Raw genomic sequence first — 21,976 nt, forward strand, 5'->3', positions numbered from 1 at the left:
GATTGTAGAACTTGTATTGCATGTGCTGATACCACTGTAAAGATGGGATTGAAAATAATAAAATAAAAAAAGTAGAGTAATATAGTAAATTTGTTATATAAAATGAAGATTTAAAAGATCATTTATAAAGGAGTTGTTAATTATAAACGAGTAGAAAAATCATATTTAAGAATTTCAAACAGAAAACAACATAAACACATAACACAAGTTTTAACGTGGTTCACCACTAAGTGGTTACGTCCACGCAGGGAGTAATCTCTATTAATCAATAATGCAAATACAACACATCAAGCATGGACTGTACTCGTGTATTTATATAATCATATAGAACCTTCATAGAAAGAGTCTCAGAAAACGAATGATTGTGACCGTTGGGCTTCACATCCCAACAGGAGTGAAGAAGTGAACATTTAAATTTCCCTTTCCTTTTCAGTAAATAGATTAGTTTCAGTGCAGTAAAACAGAGAAGACGGCGTGGTGCCTCCTCGGAAGGTGCTTGAACTTCAGGTGAACCTGTGTCAACATTCAACTTTTCGTAGTACAAGAGTTATTTTCAGTACAAATAAGAAAGCAAGTGTGCACTTGCAGCATATGTTTGGCCAGTCTATTTAAAATCCTTGGATTTTTACATAGCCAATATCTTTGGCAATGCTACAACAGTGGCCTCAATGTATTCACAAAATATAGAGATACAGAAGATTTCGGGATGGACTTATTCCTATTTTTAACGAAAAAAAAATTCTCAACTACTAGATTTTGAATTTATACAAATAAACTTTTTGTTGTACAGATTATCTCTGGGAAGAGTCTAAGATCTGAGATTCAATCAATAGGGAATTTGCATGTAAGCGGCATCAGATAAAAATGGTACGTCAGCATACCATCCTCTGAGGGCACAAATGATGCAGAGCGTGACGGTAAAAAGAAATGAAAAGCTAACAAAAAACCAAAAAAACTGTCCTAACTTTCCCCAATAAAATGATTTGGGTAACCAATCGTTTATTTGCCCACAAATTGAGAAAAGAATCTCTAACAACATCCCATTTAGCATGTGAAATCTCAAGAAATGGGGAAATTTGTTATTTCGTACAACACCCAGGTAACCACCAATGAAGTATGCTGTAAAGAACCAGCCAGGTAATCTGCCAAGACCATTCACAATGAAGGGGTATGTAAAAAATTCAAAATCCTCCAGAAATGGGTGTACATTATATACTGTTTCCGCAAACACCCAACTCACATGAAAAGATATCAGATAAGGAAAGCATGTTAACACTCTCCACCACCACCTTGGTTTCTTTTGCATTGGAGGGTACCCTGTATATACGTTCTTGTCCTCCTTTGCTGCTTGTTGGCTCATAACTATCCTGCCAGGTTTTACAATGGTTGGTAAAAAAATTCTTGAACTTCCACACTCTCCTGCAAATAATGGTGCAGAAGCATGCAAATAGGTGTATTTCCACCCTGTAGAAGAAAGAAAAACGATGAACTACCAGTCAGGTCCTTCAGGCTAGAATTAAAGAAGTATACCTGAATAGAGCTGGAGACTATCTCAGTAAAAGCAAGAACAGACAAAAATAAGTCAATACATCTATTTGCATCGTGGCGAACAATTTTTCCAATGTTGATATTTTCTATAACAACACATGTTATCCGTTTTGGCGGATCTAAGGTAAAAATTAACCACATAGTCTTATATGTGTCTGGCCATATAAAAAAAGTCAGTGTACAATTTGAAAGGGTTCTTTCAACTTTGTCACACCATTTATTCAATACCCCATTCATGTTACTTTGAAGTTTGATTAACTTACAGACAGAAGAATGCTTATCAAGAAATGTAAGTACCGTGGCTTTCTTTAGAAAATGCCTTATACCAGTATATTGCAACTTAGTAAAAACACATTCTACACATGAATAAGATCTCTACATACTGTGAATTTTTATTGCTTCAAATTTCCTCGAAAACAAATTAAATAAGTTTTCATCGATGAAAATTGGTGGAAATGACCCTCTTGGTAGATATTTAATGCTCAAATTTGCTAAATAATAAACAGAACCAAAATAATGAAGTCTGAAACGGATGTATCACCTTTAGAAGAGGATGTCCTAACTTTAGAGGACTTTTCATTTGCATTGCGACCATGCCTGAATGAAGGAAAGTGTGCAGTGGGTACACGGCCAGAAGAATGATAAGGTAGCGCCCCTGTCTTACTTGTGTGGATTGAAGATATCCTCAATCTGCTAACTGTGTTGTGAGAAGAGATGCCACAGAATCCACTCTCAGCCATTACCATACAGCTACCCAAGATTCAATCAACTGAACCAATATAATAAAATGCAATTTACAAAACTGGTATATTGTCAGTGTGTCACTCTAGTCTGCAAGACAGTTATGTAACCATGAAAAGCCATTAGAAGAATCAATCTGCATACTTGCAATAAGTGTTCCCATTGGAAAGGTAAAGCTGCAAGCAGCGTAAAAGAAGCTGAACTCATCACGATCTTGTGAACAAGAAGTTTTGATTAATTAAAAATAGGTTTTTGAAAGGAATCCGGAATCTTGTTACAAAGCAGGAGAAAGATAAAGCATTAAAAAGGCTTGTGAACAAGAAATTAAAAGAACTTAATCCAGTGAAATACACTAGTACATCAAGGTGTTTAACTAATCCACACATCATTTTCAATTAATCCACAATGTTTCATGAGGGAATTGATTGTAATGCCCATGAATCTAAACAGAAAAATAAAAAAACAACGAGAATTCAATCAAATTTGAAATCAATGGTAATATGCCATAATATGAGATCAAAATTAAAATTTCGATTTACTCCCAATTCACCTTCAACTTAATTTATTATATAACATTAACCATTTGCAGATTAAGGCATCCTTTGTCAAATTGCTTTGTAAACCAGGTCTATTCTCGTAATGTTCATAACCCCAGAGGCATGAGCTTTGAGAAAACTCCTCTGGTTGCAAAATTGCTATATGTAACCATGTTCATGTAGATGAGGTTACCAAGATAAGATGTGGCTAAGAGATACCAGGGATTCTCAAACTGAATGTCTACCTGAAATTTATTGGTTGGACTCAACATATAAGAATTCATCAAGGATATTATGTTATAGTGGTCATTGAGAAATATGTTGTGAGAAACAATATGAAGTTTGAGAAGGGTTTTGTTACTTTTGTATGAAAGAACGATTGGCCTTTGTCATGTCACTGGCTTAAGCAGTGGAAGATTTGTTACGAATATTGGCTACGAGTAGTAGGTGAGAGTTGCAAGAACTAACCGCTGATTTATAAGAATTGTTGGGTTGCATATTATTTATGATGCAAATAATATAAATTCACTCAAAAGCTCATAAACACACGGAACATATGCAGGTACAAGAGGGAGAATGGCATTCGAGATTGGACTGTTGGCGTCACAGAATGGTATGTAAACATGGTTCCACTATATCTCTGTTATAGTTTAGGCAGCCAATTCGTACAGGCCTGAATTTATAAACTTCCAGTTAGATTCCAATGTTGAGACACTGGTAAAACTAAATAAAATACAAGGTTTAGTGTGATGAAACTTTAAGGGATGTTTGACGATTTAACCAAGCCTACTGTGTCATTAGTATAATGGGGTAAATCATTCGACAGAGTTCAGGAAGGCTCGAGAATTAGAAATTGTAAACTGAAGAACAAAAGTTGAAGAAGAGAAAGCTAAAGCACTAGGAGTTAATTTGATTGGCTAAATTCTATCAACATTCTGAATTTCCAGAGCATAAAGATTTGGAAGTAACATTCCAAAAACATCGACGGAAAGCTACAGTCCTCAAACAGAGCCTTCGATAGATACAATTTTACCCATATTTATGTTTGAGGAAGTTGAAGCATCAGAGAATTGAACAATTTTGACAGAGGATTTGGGCGAACATCAAAATACGAGAAGATTTAACTGAGAGACCAGAAAGGGATAAAAGTGAAATGCGTAAACCATATTTCAAATGCATATAAATACACTAAGGATATCAATTGAATTGAATTAAAGGAAAAGGAATACCTGTGAAAGAAAAGAAATACCTGTGCACAAGGACAATTTGCAGGCTGAATGCGTAGAGGGTTAAATTGTCCTCCCTTTAACCTAAAGAAGGAGTGGGGGCGTATAATCTAGAAGGAGTGGGGGCGTATAATCTAGAAGAATTCCGGGCCTTCTATGCCTTCTATAACACGCAACTAGAGACTTAGAGACTTCGGACATTAAGCTTATTTCCCCAACAAGAAATAAAAACAAAAAACTTAGCGGATAATAATTAGCGGGAAAGGTGCATGTGCATCTTGTCCCCATCATCGGTATATACCTTTTTTTTCAAGGGTTTCCAATTTTACACATAATTTTAAGTCATGCTTCTAACACACTTTTTTAACTTATCTAGTATCTTTTTGCCCCCGGCATAGAATTTTCTCAACATTTTTCAAATTTTTAAAAACATTTTTTGAATCCAATATATGATTATTTCTGACTTTCATTTATTTGAATAACTAATGATTTTAGGTTTAATTAGTTCCTATCAATGGGCTGCTCTTAACAAATAATATATAATTTTTTTATATTAAATTTTATTTTGTCTTGATTAAAATATAGATGTAATTTGTTTAACAATATATTATTAAAAATTTAATTTCCTTCAATCTAATTGACTCAAAACGTCTATCTAATATAGAAGAATAATATGAAAAAATCATGATTTTGAACTATGCCCTTTAAATATTTTAAAAGTTTTAATAAAAAATTTCCCCCCTCTTATTTGGCTCTTCGACGTCTAGATAAATACATTTTTTTAGAGATGTTAGTGGCACCATGTCCGCTTCAAGTTGCACACACTTTTGTTCTATTAACATAAGGAACAAATTTTATTACATAATGAAATCTCTACAAAATATCCAACTAGAAATGAAAATATAAAATGTTAGTTTCTTTTCTTTCATGCAAGTATACCTTTAATCTTAGATATTGCAAAATGGAAGCAATGTCAATCATGGAAGCAATTGACAAAAAGATTTTAATTTATTGTTTGTTCCAATAGTTTTTGCAAAAAAAATGAATAGTGATATGTCTTTGAAATGTATTGTCATGGTAACAAGGAATAAAATGTAGTTTGCATTTATCTTTGTGGCTGATAAAAGAGGAAAAATAAGTTGCTGAGGAAGAAGTTGTTCTAGGTTAAGCTTTCACTGATTGTTATCACTGAGGATGAGAAATAGATGTTTGTTATTAGTAGATAGTATGCACTACAACTCTTTGAAAATATTTTGTGCTAGTCAATGTGTGTGAAGTTGATTTACAATTAGTGAAGTTTTAAATAATGTACAATGATATTTTTTCTTATATTTGAATATCAATGTTAGTATGATAGTTTAATGGTTCTATTTTATTTCAATATAATCAATCTTGCTTTATTTTCTAGTTGCGTGATAAGGCTCATAATTCTATATGTGCTTCCTTGGTCGTTTAGTTAGCCAAGCTATGTACAGAGATGGTTGATTGTAACTCTTCTTTCTTTACCACTTTACCTTTCATTCAGAGCATTCAATGTTTAAGGCCTCTACGGCTCAAATATTTTGTCATCAAGGCTCTTACACTTATGTTTTAAGTTTAGTTTTAGTTTTTCTATTTGGGATCATTTGTAGATTTTAATATGTAGCTACTCAAGTTGAAAAATGAGTTAGCTTATTTAATTTTTTGAAACTAGCAATTGACATTAAGTTAATCTTTAGGTTGCTTTATTTATGTTTCTTTTGTCATTGGGAAATATGGTGAAAAATAAAAAATCAACAACGTAGTATTATCATAGCTTGACAAGTTCCAAAGCCCTTTCTACATAGTGTAGATGTTGTTGTTGACCACCATATGCATTATGTGAACTACATTCTCCAGCATGTGAAAGTTTCTAGGCACTTGGTGAAGGTCAAGAGAGAATAATGTTTAACTTACATGTAAATCTTGTTATAAATAGAACATTCCTAGGGAACTAATGCAGATAAAGGTATTTGCCCTATAAGTTAACTCTAATAAAATTCCAAAGAATAAAAACAAAAACAAAAAATAGTTAAATAGAATTCCATCTCTTCAGTTCAACAATACCAAAATTAATACAGAGCCAAAAACTAAGTAAAAAAAATCACGAACTTCTTTCCTAAATCCACGCCTCCAAAGCCAAAAAAAATTGTAAACAATTAGGCCCCCACCTCACCACTAACAACACAACACACCGAAAATAGGATTGATGCCTCAAAAAAGTGAAGAAACAAAAACAAACTAAAAATAGGGACTGTAATAGATGGAAAATTAGGCTTTCACAAGTTATGCTTTGTAAACTAGGAAATGACCTAACTTTCACATAAATCACATTAAAAGGAGGATGAATGCAATAGATCCATCCTCAATTATAATAAGAAGAGGGTTGAATGTTTATTATAATCCTATTCCCCTTTTGTTTGAGTTGAAAATGTAATTGAAAAGATGTAAATTGAATGTCAAATCTAAAGTAATAAGGTACATGCATGAACTAGAAAATTGGACTAATCATGCTAACCTATAACGAAACAAAAACTTCACAACAAGTATAAAAAAGGAAGGAGAATCTGATTGTGCACATGTAATTGAAATCTGGGGTTGAACTGAGAGGATTGGGGCACTCAGACTAGGGTGTCCAACACTTTGGTCTAAAAATATGAATTCCAATGCAATCCGAGAGAAACCCTGTCAAATTTGAACCTGTTTTGGGAGGACTATGGCACTCCAAAATGCCCTAGTTTGGACCATGGTTCCCTAAAGAGCCCCGATACAAGAACTTTCAACTAAAATTTGGTTGGATGCTCTTTTTTTGGGTCCTGATGTTGTTTTGGTCTTCCCAACCCAATTGAGTACTTGTAGCTACACACAAGAGGAAAGAAAGGGGGTTGTGGATAGGGGTTTGCCTTATGCCAAACCCTAGGTTTTGAATTAACCCTAATTGAAATATAAATCAAACTTGAACTAAATTGGAAAAGCTTGCCTTTTGAGGGCAAGACTAAAATGCTTGAATGTAGATTATTATACCTTCAATAGGTGATGCAATGCTTTTAGGATAAGTTCCCCATGTGTTTATGCAATAACATGATAAATCACATAAAATATATCATGAAATCATAATTGAAACATAATATGAAGATGCCTTGATGTATTTTTGTTGCTCCTTGAATTAGATCTATCTTGAGGAAGAAGAATTTCTCTTGAATTGATGATAATGTTAGCATATGATTAGATAATGAAAATGAATTGCGAGGGATGCCTTATATCGGGATTTCATAATTAAAATCACATTTACGCCAACTTAGAATTGATATATTTTTGCACGGAGCTAGATTTGAATAGGGTAAGACCACTCAATTAAGTTCCTGAAATTCGGAGAAAAAAGTTCGAGACTAGGTAGTATACTACCTAGTCTGACCAACTTTTTTTCAATTTTCTAGGGATGTGATCTATCATGATTTTAATGCTAAGTCCATCATGATGGCTCAAACCAAGATGTGTAGATATGCAAAATATGCTTTTAGAGTTGAAATTAGGGTAAGATTAGGATTAAATAATAAAGGGCACACCAAGAATTAAGGGCCCAAATAAAAGTGTGATGATGTAATAAAATGAAATATGACCCATAATGTTGATTTTATAAAGGTCCTATGATGCATAGATGAAAGGGAAAGGGGTAAGTGCAAGGTAATGGGTCACAAATTGGCAGAAGTCCGCACGTTGGAAAAAATGCTCTTAGAAACGGGGGCCCATTTTTGCTTCAGGCCCCCGAGGCAAAAAGTAATAGGGGTCCAAGGCGAAACTAAATAGGACCCCATTTTTTTCTTAAATGGGGGCCCGCTTGAAAACAAAATGGGGCCCCCGTTTCTAAATCCGATTTTACCCCTTTTGGGGGGGCACATTTTGTCATTTTCACCCACAAAAAGTGAGAACAGTAGATCAAAAATGAGCCCCTGTGTTGTGGACTCCATTTCAAGCCTCCACCACTATCCGAGGTACATATTCAATCATCCATTTTCACATTTTGTAATTTTATTGTATATTTTTCCTGTTTTTGGGGTATTATTTAAGTTTTTCTTGGTATTATTTAAGTTTTTTTTTAAAGTAGCCTATAAGTAAATTTGTTTTTACATTTTTAAATTCTTAATTTTGATCTAAAATATTCTTGAACAGTTAACCCTAAACCCTAAATCAAAATCAACAAATCTACAAATCAAAACCAAATCTAGATAGTTAACAAAACAAAATATCAAATTTACAAGATACAAGATATCTCACAAACATCAAAACCAAAACCAAATCAAAACAAAACTGAAAGTAAATGGAAATCAAAACCCAAACCAAATCGAAACAAAACTGAAACTAAATGGAAATCAAAACCAAATCCAAATCCAAACCAAACCAAACCGAAACTAAATGGATGTATCAAAACTAAAACCAAAACCAAATATTCATTTGGAATTAGCCAATTGACCTAGTCAAATTATTATTGATTTGATAACTATTTTCCTATTATTCCATGACATGACATAATAGGACCAATTATGCACCTATTATGGCATGTCATTACATAAGAGGACATATTATGCCATCATGTCATATTAAGGCATGCCACGACATAATAGGAATATAGTAGGGCATGGCATAATAGGACACATTATGCCATGATGGCAAATTATGTTCCTATTATGCCATGTCATGGTATGATAGGACCAACTATGGACCTATTATGCCATGTCATGGCATAATAGGACACATTATGTAATGATGGCATAATATGTCCTATTATGCCATGAAATTGCATAATAGGTCCATAGTTGGTCATGTCATACCATGACATGCCATAATAGGTCCCATTATGCCATGAAATGGCACAATAGGACCATTTATGCCATGTCATGGCATAAAGGTCCTATTATGGTCCTATTGTGCCATTTCATGGTATGATAGGACCAATTATGGACTTATTATGCCATGTCATGGCATAATAGGACCTATTATGCCATTATAAAAAATGTTGCATATTGCTCCATGTTGTCTCAAAAATGTAATCCTGACATCAAAAACCATACTAGAACTATCAAGATCTTTCCATTGAGATATGTTAGTTTTCTCACCAATCATATACCATCTACATGCAAGATAGTCAATGAATTCATGAAATCCATAGTGAAAACTACTGAGACATCAAGAGACTTTACTTGTAGTAAGATTTGATCCACTATAGTAAATTTTAATTCATCTTTCAATATTGAATTTGTGATACTTGGGTTAAATGTTTCTAGAAATTATTTTTTTAGGTATTGGGCCTTTCAACCAATAAACGAAAAAATTTAACCACTTCTAGCAAGCCACCATTCCAATTCTTTAAATTGAAGATATGTACCAAAATTATTCTTAATCCTCATTAGGCAATACAAAAGTGACCACTATTAGTTATCGATACCTTTCTAGTGCCTTGGATCATTTTTAGGTGACCATGTGGCCTTTTGGGCTATTCTAGTGGGTTATGGGAAGTCAAAATAATAGGAGAGATGCATTTTAAATTTTATGGATTAGACAAAATCCATAATTAAAACCACAATTTGAGCTACTGGACAAATGTTGGGGTAACTAAAAATTCATTTTAGAAGAGGGAAATCCAAATGTATAACCTTAAGTAATTAACATTATGAGCTTCAAATTTTAGATATCAAAGTTTAGGCTTAGGTTTATGCCATGCCATGGCATAAAGGTCCTATTATGGTCCTATTATGCCATGTCATGGTATGATAGGACCAATTAATGGCATATTAGGATAGATTATTCCATGATGACATAATATGTCATATTATGCCATGACATTGCATAATAGGTCCATAGTTGGTCCTATTATATCACGCCATGGCATAATAGGACCTATTATGCCATGACGACACAATAAGTCCTATTATGCCATGACATTGCATAATAGTCCACCTACTATGCCATCATGGAATAATAGGTCCATAATAGGACTTATTAAGCCATGACATGACATGATTTTCTCGACTTGCCAACTTCATCATCTAATTCATCTAATTCATCTCCAACGCTGAAGTACTAATTCAACATGTTTACGTAGTATGATAGGACCTATTATATCATGTCATGGCATAATAGGACCTATTATGCCATGATGACATAATAAGTCCTATTTGTAATACCCTAAAAACGGTCATCTAAACCATGGGCCCCTAATCTCGACAACATCACCAAGGTCCTAACCAAAGGCAATTAAATCAATCTTGAGCACACAATTAATTAATTCTTTAATCATCAAATGTCACATGGCAAATCAAATACTCAATATTAATTAAATATTTATTTAATTAATTGAATCATTCCAAGAATATCATTTTGATCAATTATCCTATTTTAATTTATTAAATATCCTTGCATATTTAATTAATTAATAAATTTGTCATTTAATCATAAAAAAGGAATTAATTTATTACAAAAGAGGAATTAATCACAAAGCAAGAGTTAAATTGAAAATAAAATAAAAGAATTGAATTGAGAGAAATCAAACTCGAGATATTATTTCTTTTTCTAAATTGAGATTAACTTGAAATCAAAAAAGCAATTAAAAGGAATTTAATCATTCTCGAAAATTGGAACTCAGAGCTTTTGAGAAAAAGAAGTTCAGTTGCATTGAAAAGACTCTTTTCTTGAATAAATCAAAGAATTGCCTATTTTTATCTCAAGTGCATGGAATTAATTAATTCTTATTTCTAATGCAACTCGAACTTATAATCTGAATGCATTTCAATTAAACTATAATTGGAATCTATCTCAAGGTTAACTGAATTTGATTTCTCAATTATTTCAATTAATCCTAAATTGTGTTTTTTCTTGATCTCTCTTGTAATTCTCTATAAATTCAGCCTTCAGCTCTCTTTCAAAACACCCTAGAGATTTGTTATTATACACTTTTTGCTCTGGAGTCATTGAATATATTGTGCTTGCTTTTTGAGATTATTGCATCTTAGATTAGCTTTTATTCATATTTAGCTTATTCATGATTGCTTGAATCCATTATTGCTTGAATCCATATTGCTTGAATCGTTCATCCATCTTGCATCCATTTAGCTTTATATCATACTCATATAGATTAAATCCTTCATCTTGGTGTAGTCTATTCATTGGTATTGCTTATACTAATCTGAGAGCAATCTTATACTCGCATCTTTTAGAAGGAAATTAGTCAATTTGTTACATGGTTTTCATATTCATGCTTATATCTGTCTAACCATACATGTAATGACTTAATTGAAGTGTTGTGTCTTGCAGCTATCAGACTTATTCCACTTTTTCACACACACATCTCTGGCGCCCACCGTGGGGCAGAAGACTACTTTTTTTTTGGCCTCCAAGACTAACTGTTGATTTTTTTTTCCAAACTTTTTCCATACAGTTTTTGCATAATATCATACAACATTTCCTATATGCTAGAATGACACACTGCAATTATCGTACGATCCTATACGAATTATCGTATGAGTCGGTGAGAATTGTCATATGATTCTGTATTTTTTTGGGGTTAAAAAGCAAATTTCGTTCTTCGGGTTTTTTGTTCAATTTTGATTACATTGACGCTGACTCTGGTTGGTTATCTGTTTATCTGGAGAATTTTCATAGCCTAATCATTTTTTGCAGAATGCTTGTCGAAGACTATTCTTGTCGCATAAAGATAATATGACTACTGATTCGTTGTCTTTGTAGGTTGCCTGAGGAGATTCGAGCAAACATTGTGTATTCATTAAATTCATTTTTAGGCACCTAACTTACTATCTGGTTAAGGAACAAATCTGTATTTTGTTTTTTAAGAAAAATCTGAGAGGTAGGAGAGTATGCTCTTGTCTTTATAGACAATAAAAAATCTAGACCCTTGAGGCGTTTTCTTTAAGTTTGAGATTTGTATATCTTTAGCGGGCCTGCCCTCTCGAGGATCTAATAACTCTATAGACATTACGACCGATGAGAGGGGAATGACCTAAGTGGGAACAACTAAACACCAAGTACTCCAACCCACTATTAAATAAACGTGATTTGATGAAAATCAAGTCAACGATAGTGCTCGGGAATAGCTCTCCTCTATACCCTTGGGTATATTAAACCTTGGTTTTCAAGGTTGGGAGACCTCTTAATTGAGTTTATACCTCGATGCGCCAAACAGATCCCTTACTAGTTCCAATTAAAATTAGAAGCTACTTGGTTCACCTCCAAAAGGGGGGATAATCTTTGTGCAAGAGAGATAGTAACTCTCCCAGGATACTTGTCATTTCATGCCCCCATTATCTTTCAGAGTCAACTAATACGACATTGAGAATCCATTGCGTGAAACTCAGCGGACGTATTTTGATTAGCTATTGGGTGTGTACCTGAGTCTACAAGCAAAGATTTTCTTCTCACCAATTTCCGTAGGGTTTGCATGTTGTGATTGGAGTTATTATTCATATTACGTGTTTTCTATGTTTTCATCCCTCAAACTAAAACCGGAATACAAAAACTAGAGAAAACAAGAAACAACTCAGTGATCAAAAACTCTGTCCGTGTCAAAACTAGTCTATCCTAAGTCAAAACTCTATCCAAAACTGGTCTATCCTAGTCGAAACTCTGTCCAAAACTGGTCTATCCTAGACAAAACTCTGTTCGTGTTACAAACTAGTATACCTTAGCTGTCAAAAACTCAATCCACCTCTAAACTGCTCATCGCTAGTCAGCGATCAAAACTCAGTCCATCCCAAATCTGGTCATACTCAGTCATTGAAAACTCAGAATTTTGCCTCTATCCAGCAAACAGTCGTACGAGTCTTCTGATTTATTGTCCTGGTTCATATTATGTGTTGTATGAAATTTCATCAGTCCTAATAGTCTGTTGTTTGAGCCTTCATTCTATGTCGTACGAGTCCTAATTGTTTGTCGTCTGGTTCTGAGAATTGTCATTTTATCTTTAATCCTGTGTCGTACGATAAACCTTTGCATTGATCAGTCTGTCGTTCTAGACATACCCATCTGTCATATGGTACTAGGAAGCAACTCGTACGAAACAATATTGTTATCGTCCTGAAGCTAGCATACTGTCGTCTGGTCCTGTAAAACCTATCGTACGAATCTCTGATTTTGTTAGTCCAGAATAGTCAAACTTGCCTAAAATAGTCTACAACAAGCATTAAATTGGTTATCACCATCCTGAGCATAAAACAGATCAAGACAGTGTACCTCTTCCATTTGTGTTGCACGATTTGGTCGATCATCTTTTAGCTAGTTCAATCAACTACTTATCAAACTTAAGTCACTTAGATAACATCTTATATAGGATAGATCGTTCTTGAAACCAGACTGAGTCTTAAGTCACTTCTCTCAAATCAACTTAGATAAATGTCTTATACAGGATAGATCTTTCCTAAAATCAGACTAAATCTTAGTTGCTTCTCTCAAACTATACGTTAACCGAACAACTAGCTCTGAATTTGATCTTGACTTCTACATCACAAACAGCTTTAGGTCACACCAATCAATAAAAATGCCTATTCAAACCAGGATTTCTCGTAAGAAAGATGCCAAAGGCAAAGGGAAATCCTTTTCATATAAAGATAATCCATTTTATGAAGAGGATCCTCTGACTAATAAACCTTCATCATCAGAGATACCAATTTATGATGAACCTTTATCTCCCACTATACCTAGAACAAAACAAAATGACGAAGACAACCTTAGTATTCATGATACCGATAATGATTCCTCATCAAGTGAATCTAAAGCCTTTGAACCACCAGAAAAAGATATTCATAGATGTCAAAAGGATAAAGACTTCCAAAAAATGATGAAGGTTATCATGGCTAGAGAAAAATGTTGGCAAATGCACACTCCAATGAGAAATTGTAGGTGATTGAAGGTTTTTTCATTGATGGCAACCTTGCAATCATATGATACCGACAAGATTGGATACTGGCACGGGCAATGAAAAACTCTACATCGACACAGAGAACGCCGTCAATGAAAGGAAGGATACCGACACCTTGGCCGACAAGAATTTTGTTTCTAATGTATTTTGTAATTAATTGTAAAATCATTGTAAGCCGACATGGCGAGTTGTAATATGACTCATATATGTATGAGATCATAGATCATTTTGTAATAGGAAATGTGTGTGATAGGATGCGAAATAAGTAGACCTAATATGCGAACTGTAATAGGTTAAGGCTTTATGTATGTAGCAGAGCTTAAACTAGTACTAGATCTAGCATAGCAGATGCTAATCTGAAGTAGTACAAGACATTGGATTATTAAAATCCATTTTTGTAAGTCAGTGTGACTTCTTTTGTAATTGAGCAGTGAGCTCTAGGCACTTGGCCTTTCTGCATGTGCAGGCCCCTATTGTAAGAGTAATATTCCCTTATTGGCGAGTAAGTGAATATTGTGGGTCACAAATCCCACTAAGGTTTTTCCCACACTGGGTTTCCTCGTTAAAATACTGTGTTATGGTGTGCTTCTCATGTGGTTGTTTATATTCTTGTTTACTGCATTATTTCTTGTTTATCGGTACACAGTTTTAATATGCTTTTCATGCTTTAAGTCAAGTAAATTTACTAACCGGTCAGATACTGATTCACCCCCCCCCTCTCAGTATCTTTGGGAATCCTAATCCTAACAATTGGTATTAGAGCCTGGTCCTCTATTTTCAGAAGCCTAACAGCTTGAGGAAGATCTTGTCACCGGTAGAGATGGAAAACTTGAGACAACAATTGAAAACAACTCTTTCAGACTATGATGCAGAAAAGGTGAAGAATATCAAACTTGAAGATGATCTAAAGGCTTCTCAGGATATCATTCAAGCACTTCAAGAAAATCTTACCATTGCAAGAAATAAGAGAAGATAACTTTGTGAAAAGATGCAGAATGAGAATGATGAAAAGAAAACTCTGATCTGGTAAACAAGCTAAGACAAGAGATCAGTACAACACAGAATGAGATGTAGGATATGACTATGAGATTTTGTAAAGAAATTGAAGATAGGAAGAAGAATGAAGAAGACTTGGCCAGAAGACTAAATGATGCTGGAAATGAAAACACAAGACTTAGTCATGAAAATGATATGTTGAAGACAAATCTAATGCACACACAAAATGACAGAACTGAACTCATAAGATAGAAAAGAATCTTGGAAAGTGAACTAACTGCTGCAAATCATCACAAAGAAAAATTCAAGAACATTTCAGAAGAACCTGGTGACATGCTGAAGAATCAGAAACCTAATGGTGATACAAATGGCCTTGGCTTTGAAGTTGGTGAAAGCTCCGGTACTGCAAACAATCATGATCATAGCAAACCGGTAAGACAACCTACTTCTTACAAGATTAATGCCAAATTCTTTAACTATAATAAGTATGGTCATAGAGAAAATCAATGTAGATCTAGAAATTATCAAAACACTAATACACCCATCGGTCAATGTTCTAAATGCAACAAAGTTGGTCATAATTCAGAAAATTGGAGAATGAATGTGAGATGTTATGTTTGTGGAAAATTTGGGCACTTATCTAATCAATGCAGAACACATATTGGCATAGGATATGGGAAAGCTATTCAAAAGAACAATGTGACTTGTTATGCCTATAACAAGATCGGACATATTGCTAAATTTTGCAGAAGTAAGGCATCACCGACAAATAACAAAGCTCCTAGTTTGAAAGGTAAAGAAAAAGTTGAAGAGGTAAAGCAAGAATTTTCAAAACAATGGATCAGAAAGTCAGATTAGAATGTTGATATGATTACACCTCCACCAACAGGACAAAGTAACACTCCACCGGCAAGAGACTCTTCATCTAACTGAAGAAAATTCTTTTGGGGGTTTAGCAACAAAAAGAAAAACATGCTATTATTCCCTCGGTTGATAGTGAAAAGTTGAAATTACTTCTATACCGACAGATGACTTAAGTCGTGACTTAACCGACAAGCATTAAATGTGGTAGTTGGAAAAAATAACATTATAAAGCAAGTGTTTTGGATCTTTTTTCATTCACCGAGCATTCAAATCTTTGAGAGCGCGAAAATTCCCGAGCGAAGGTACTCCAAGCAAAGAAGTGAAGCAATACATCAAAGAATTCATCCTTAAGGAAGATTGAGGTATTTATAGCTATGGCATCTTCATCCACTCCTAAATTTATTGCAAACCCTACTATTGTTGAAGTTGTTATGCGACCTAGACCCATTTTTCAGCTAGTTCCCGAAATTGCTAAGAAAGATGACAACATAGGTGCATTCTCCCAAATCCCTTAAGGAGTAGTATATGTTGAAGACCCTAGAATGTATATACATTGTCATATTGATGAACTAGGTGATGATGAAATTAAAAATATGTATGAGACTATAATCTATGATGAATTTGGAAATGTCAAACCTGAACACAAGATAGCAGAAACCCTAGGTTTCACTGAAATACTTAGTATCCCGGATTTCCCCAAGGATATCATAAGGATTGTGTTAAGCAGAGTACATGGTGAATTTTTCTGGTTAGACTCTATTCATAAAATCACAAAAGAAGTAGTAAAAGTTGTAACAGGGTTACCCTCCACCGGCAACAGACCTGACAAAACTAAGAAGGTCTCAAATGACTTGGTGACAAACCTAACCGGTGCAACATTTGATAAGAGATCTCTAAGGGTAAACGATGTGAAGGATACAAATGTCAGATTTATTAGTATGATCTTAGGTTATAAGGCTACACATGCAAATAGGTTAAACTCAGTTTCTAGCCTATGTATTAAGAGTGCCTATGATATGGTAATTGATAATGCAAGAATAGACATATGTGAATGGCTCAAAGATGAGTTGATAGACAATTTGGGTAAGATCAAAAGAGACAAAAAGGGGACATTCAGATTTGGAAACTTACTTGTTTGTCTGATGCTATACATAACCAAACAAGTACCTGGTATTGGTGCTAGAGATTTTGGTTTTGATATACCGGTAGGAAAGCAACTATCAGAACTATTAAACAATATGGGAGAGAACAAGGAGAAAAACATAAATAAGCATTTTCAAACATTTAAGGCTCGAATGAAGAATAGAGTAAGACTATCACAAGCTATTGTGGATAAGTATCAAAAGGAAATCTATTTTGTGATCAAGAAAGATGAAATTTGGATGGAGGCAGTTATCCCTAGAACCATTTGGGTAACTGAAATGGGCTATGAGATAAATGATAACATCATAGAAACTTATGCAAAAGCCCTCCTTGAAGCTCCTAATGAATTGGAAGAGAAAGTATTTGGTAGTGCAGAAACAATTGAGAGCACTATACAATCAAGGAAAAGGGTTAAGAAAGTCGAAGCAACTGTAAGAAAAGGAACCCGATAGGCAAAGGAAATTAAGGAAGATGTGTTAAAACAAACTGGTATAACTGAAAGTGAGTTGAAATAACTTCAATTGGAAACTCATCTTTCACCGATTGGAACTTCTTCTAAGAGTGATATACCGGCAGAGTTTAAAAGGGTTGAAAGGAAAAGAAAACCCTCACTGGCACCCTCTCCTACACCAAAAAGAACAAGACAAAAGCAACAGGCAGTAAGGTCTTCGGCGAAGAAAATGACTCCTAAGAAGAAGAAGGTGAAACAGACTATTGCTTCTCTAGACAAACTTCTTAGTGAAATTATAGAGGATGGCAAGTTGAAGAACATCAACAAAATATACAACACACTATCACCAGATGACAAGGAAAGTATAGAGAACAGTGTAATTTTACACTTAGATATATACAAGAAATTCTTAATGGAAGTTATTGATGAAATTCCAAATGATCTGTATAGGTGATTAGAAGCTAGAAGATTAGCCATTGTTGAGCTAGACAAGAAGATTAAGATTGAAAAATTACTTGCAATGCATCCAGTTAGCTCACCTGATGAAATAGACAAATTAATCAGTGAGGCTAACCGGACAATATTCTTCACTGCTCACCGACATGTAGCATTGATGGCAGGTAGAGTAAAGGAAGTCTCCGAGGAAACAACAGATGGATGAGATATATTCTTTGTGGAAAAAGAAAAAGAGGAAGAATTACTTAAGCCAAAAACTATCAAAGTATATTAAAAGGATAGAGATAAGGGGAAAGGTAAGGTAGTTGGACCACCAAGTTTAAAAATAATTGACAATATGCCCCCACCTCCTTTAGATAATCCACTGGTAGACACTATTGCAAATTAACCGGCCACTGAGAGTATGGAGACTCCAGTAGAAGATACAAACCCTGAATCAGAAATTTTGTATACTATAAATGTAGATACTTAGGAAGTTAATATCATGGTTGACAAAGAAACCACTGAGGATAAGGAGAAAAATGTGACTACTGAGTCACCGACTGCAGAGGTTGAGATAAACATAGAAAAACCTGCACAGGTAGAGCAACCGACAGAGGATACCATAGAGAAACTGGTAGATACCACAGAAAAACCATTTGAAGAACCGGCAAAAGAGAGTTCAGAGGCACAAACTGAGGAACCGGCAATTGAAAGCTCAGAGAAACCATCTGAGACACATTTGGAGAAACCCAAACTAGTACAAGTTGAAGCACAGGTACAGACAGAGACAGTGCCACCTAGTCAAACTGAAAAGCCTAAAACTTTGTTTGTGGAAATGCAAACTCAGACAGACCTACCAGAGGTCAAACCAAGAAAGGAAATAACTACAATCTGTAGCATGGCTATTATAAAAACTGTTGGACAAACATTTGGTACAACTAAGACAGAATTCAGACCTACTAATGTAACAAAGGTCTTATTAGATTCAATAAAAAAGATCACGGAATACAATGCACAAGCCTATAAGGCTATTGATGATACTATACCAATTCTTAAATTGATAGCACCAAAGTGCAGTTTTGAGAATAAAGATTTTTTAGGTCAACTAGACACATTGTCTAAGTTTATCACCGACAATCTAATAACTATTGATCAAATAAATGAGGATACATTTAAAGAAAGGATGATAAAGGAAAAAGAGAAATTCTTTGAGGATATTGTAAATAAGAACAAGGAGAAAATGGATACCCTATTACCGGAACTTGGAGAAATAATTCTTGACTTCAAGAAACTATACAGGGATACTTGCAAAACAAATGTCTTAATAGAGGATCTTGACAAGGAGATCAACAAAGCTCAAGAAAAAGCTAAATAATATTGCCAACAATTTGATTGGAACATCAGATTCATTTTTGGAATTAGAAAAGAAAATTGCAGAGCAAGAAGAGAAAATCAAGAAATTGGAGAAAGACAAAAGGGAATAAAGGATAAGGCAAAGGACTTAAAATACAGACTTAGTCCAAGACTAGAGTATCTTATTTCCTTGAGAAAAGAAATATCTAAGGCTCTGGTTCTCGGACTGAAGGAACCGGAAGAGAAAATGCACATACTCACTGGTACAGTGCAGAGAACACAAGAGGCAATAAAAGACTGCAAAACTTTCAGCAATGGCATAAATTTAGTTTTGACAGATATTTTTCAGATTGTAACCCATCGGTTACAAGAATCCAGGCAGGACTCTACTGACAGCGAATGAAAACCTTTGTCATTGATGTCAAAGGGGGGAGTAGTGGAATAAGAAAAATGGTCAGAAGGAAGAGACTTCATCTGCTCAGGGCGAGCATACAGTTTTGGCAAGACAATTTTGGCAGACTATTTTTGGATATCATTTTGGACACTTTTTAATTTTTCTCATGAGTGTTGCCATCAATGCCAAAGGGGGGGGAGATTGTTGGCAAATGCACACTCCAATGAGAAATTGTAGGTGATTGAAGGTTTTGTCATTGATGGCAACCTTGTAATCATATGATACAGGCAAGACTGGATACCGACACTGGCAACGACAAACTCTACACCGACACACAGAACACCAACATTGAAAGGAAGGATACCGACACCCTAGCCGACAAGAATTTTGTTTGTAATGTATTTTGTAATTAATTGTAAAATCATTGTAAGCCGACATGGCGAGTTGTAATATGACTCATATATGTATGAGATCATTTTGTAACAGGAAATGTGTGTGATAGGATGTGAAATAAGAAGACCTAATATGTGAACTATAGGTTAAGGGTTTATGTATGTAGTAGAGCTTAAACCGGTACTGGATCTAGAATATCAAATGCTAATGAATAGCAAATGCTAATCTGAAGTAGTACAAGACATTGGATTATTAAAATCCATTTTTGTAAGTCAGTGTGACTTCTTTTGTAATTGAGCAGTGAGCTCTAGGCACTTGGCTTTCCTGCATGTGCAGGCCCCTATTGTAAGAGTAATATTCCCTTATTGGACAGTAAGAAAATATTGTGGGTCACAAATCCCACCGAGGTTTTTCCCACATCGGGTTTCCTCGTTAAAATACTGTGTTATGGTGTGCTTGTCATGTGGTTATTTATATTCTTGTTTACTGCACTATTTCTTGTTTACCGGTACACAGTTTTAATATGCTTTTCATGCTTTAAGTCAAGTAAATTTATTTGTTGGCTAGATACTGATTCCAGATTCTGAGAAAAATGATATATTCATCAACAATCTGATCTCCGAAATGAAATATAGTATCCAAATGCAAGTGCACCCATCATTTAACAAAATGGTAGATAATGCTATCCGAATGGAAGATGTGCTTATAAAGAAAGGAGATATCTCACCTTGGAAAGAAACACAACTAAGATCTAGCTCTAAAGAGAAGAACAAGTATTGGAAGTATGGCAAAGACAACAACAAGAACGTTGTTAATGACAGAGTAGTAGACACTGTTAAAACCAACTCAAAGCCCACGATATTTAACTTGCCTAGTGGCACACAAGCACTCAAAATAGCTGAAACCGCAGCAGAAAATCCTCCAAAGAAAGTAAAAGAGTGGTTTAAAGAGAAACCTTGGCTTTCGAAACCTAGACATGAATTCACTCCTTTGGAAGAATCATACGAGTCCGCTTTCAAAACTCTATTGGAAAACAACCTGATAACGTTACCAAATAATTCTAGGCCATATGATCCAAAAGTCAAACCAAAATGGTGGAGAGAAAATGAATATTGCGACTACCATCGGAACAAAGGTCAAAACACAAACAACTGCATGCAGCTCAAGCATGAGATTCAAGATCTCATAGATGCTGGTAAAATTGTTGTCGAGAATCACCTGACAAATGCTGATCACAAAGATTTTAAGGACCCCTTACCTGTTTATGAACAAGGTGATTCCTCAAATTCAAAAGGAGGTGCCAAAGTAAATTACACTTATACGAGCAATGACAACGTCATCAACATGATTGAATCTTCCCAGCCAGAATATTGCAATGTGATTATAATCAAAGACAAACAACATGAATCACAACATGCAAATGCTATGATCCGTTCTCAAAAGAAAGTAACTCTCCAAGGAGCTAGTTCTTCAACTTTGGCTCAAACACCATCAAACCTACCAACCTCATCAAACAAACAAAAAGAATCAACATTTGATAAATTTAAACAGCTAACCTCATCATCATCCTCTAGATATAACATTGTTGACCAACTGAAGAGGACAAATGCTCAAATCTCAATCTTTGAATTTCTTAAAATCTCTTATGCTCACAAAGAGATCCTGGACAAAACGTTGCTCACCACTAATGTTCCAAAAGATTTAGATATTGATCGGTTTCAATCTATGGTGGGTCATCTAACTTCACCTCACTATCTGACCTTCTCTCAAGAAGATGACAACTTGCTAAATCATCCACATAACTAGCCATTGCATATTGAAGCCATGATCCATAAACATAGAGTTAAACGTGTTTTGATAGATGGAGGTGCGGGGTTGAATATATGTACTTACAGTCTGCTTACACAACTAGGATTTTCTAAAAATGTCATTGATGCGGCCAAGAAAATA

At 34.7% G+C, this 21,976-nt stretch overlaps 1 protein-coding gene across 1 annotated transcript; it reads right to left on the bottom strand.

Moving 5' to 3' along the window:
• Nucleotides 1-265: 265 nt before the first annotated feature.
• On the bottom strand, nt 266-4,223 carry LOC131064453 (uncharacterized). The gene is made up of 6 exons (XM_059214914.1): nt 4,075-4,223; nt 2,090-2,379; nt 1,241-1,464; nt 1,091-1,142; nt 882-935; nt 266-513 (listed from the first exon to the last, which is right to left on the bottom strand). The coding sequence occupies exons 2-6, from the start codon at nt 2,292-2,294 to the stop codon at nt 266-268; spliced, it is 783 nt and encodes a 260-aa protein (XP_059070897.1). The 5' UTR covers nt 2,295-2,379; nt 4,075-4,223.
• Between the last annotated feature and the right edge of the window lie 17,753 nt (nt 4,224-21,976).

Source organism: Cryptomeria japonica, chromosome 2, assembly GCF_030272615.1.
Source record: "Cryptomeria japonica chromosome 2, Sugi_1.0, whole genome shotgun sequence".
Classification (NCBI taxonomy): domain Eukaryota; kingdom Viridiplantae; phylum Streptophyta; class Pinopsida; order Cupressales; family Cupressaceae; genus Cryptomeria; species Cryptomeria japonica.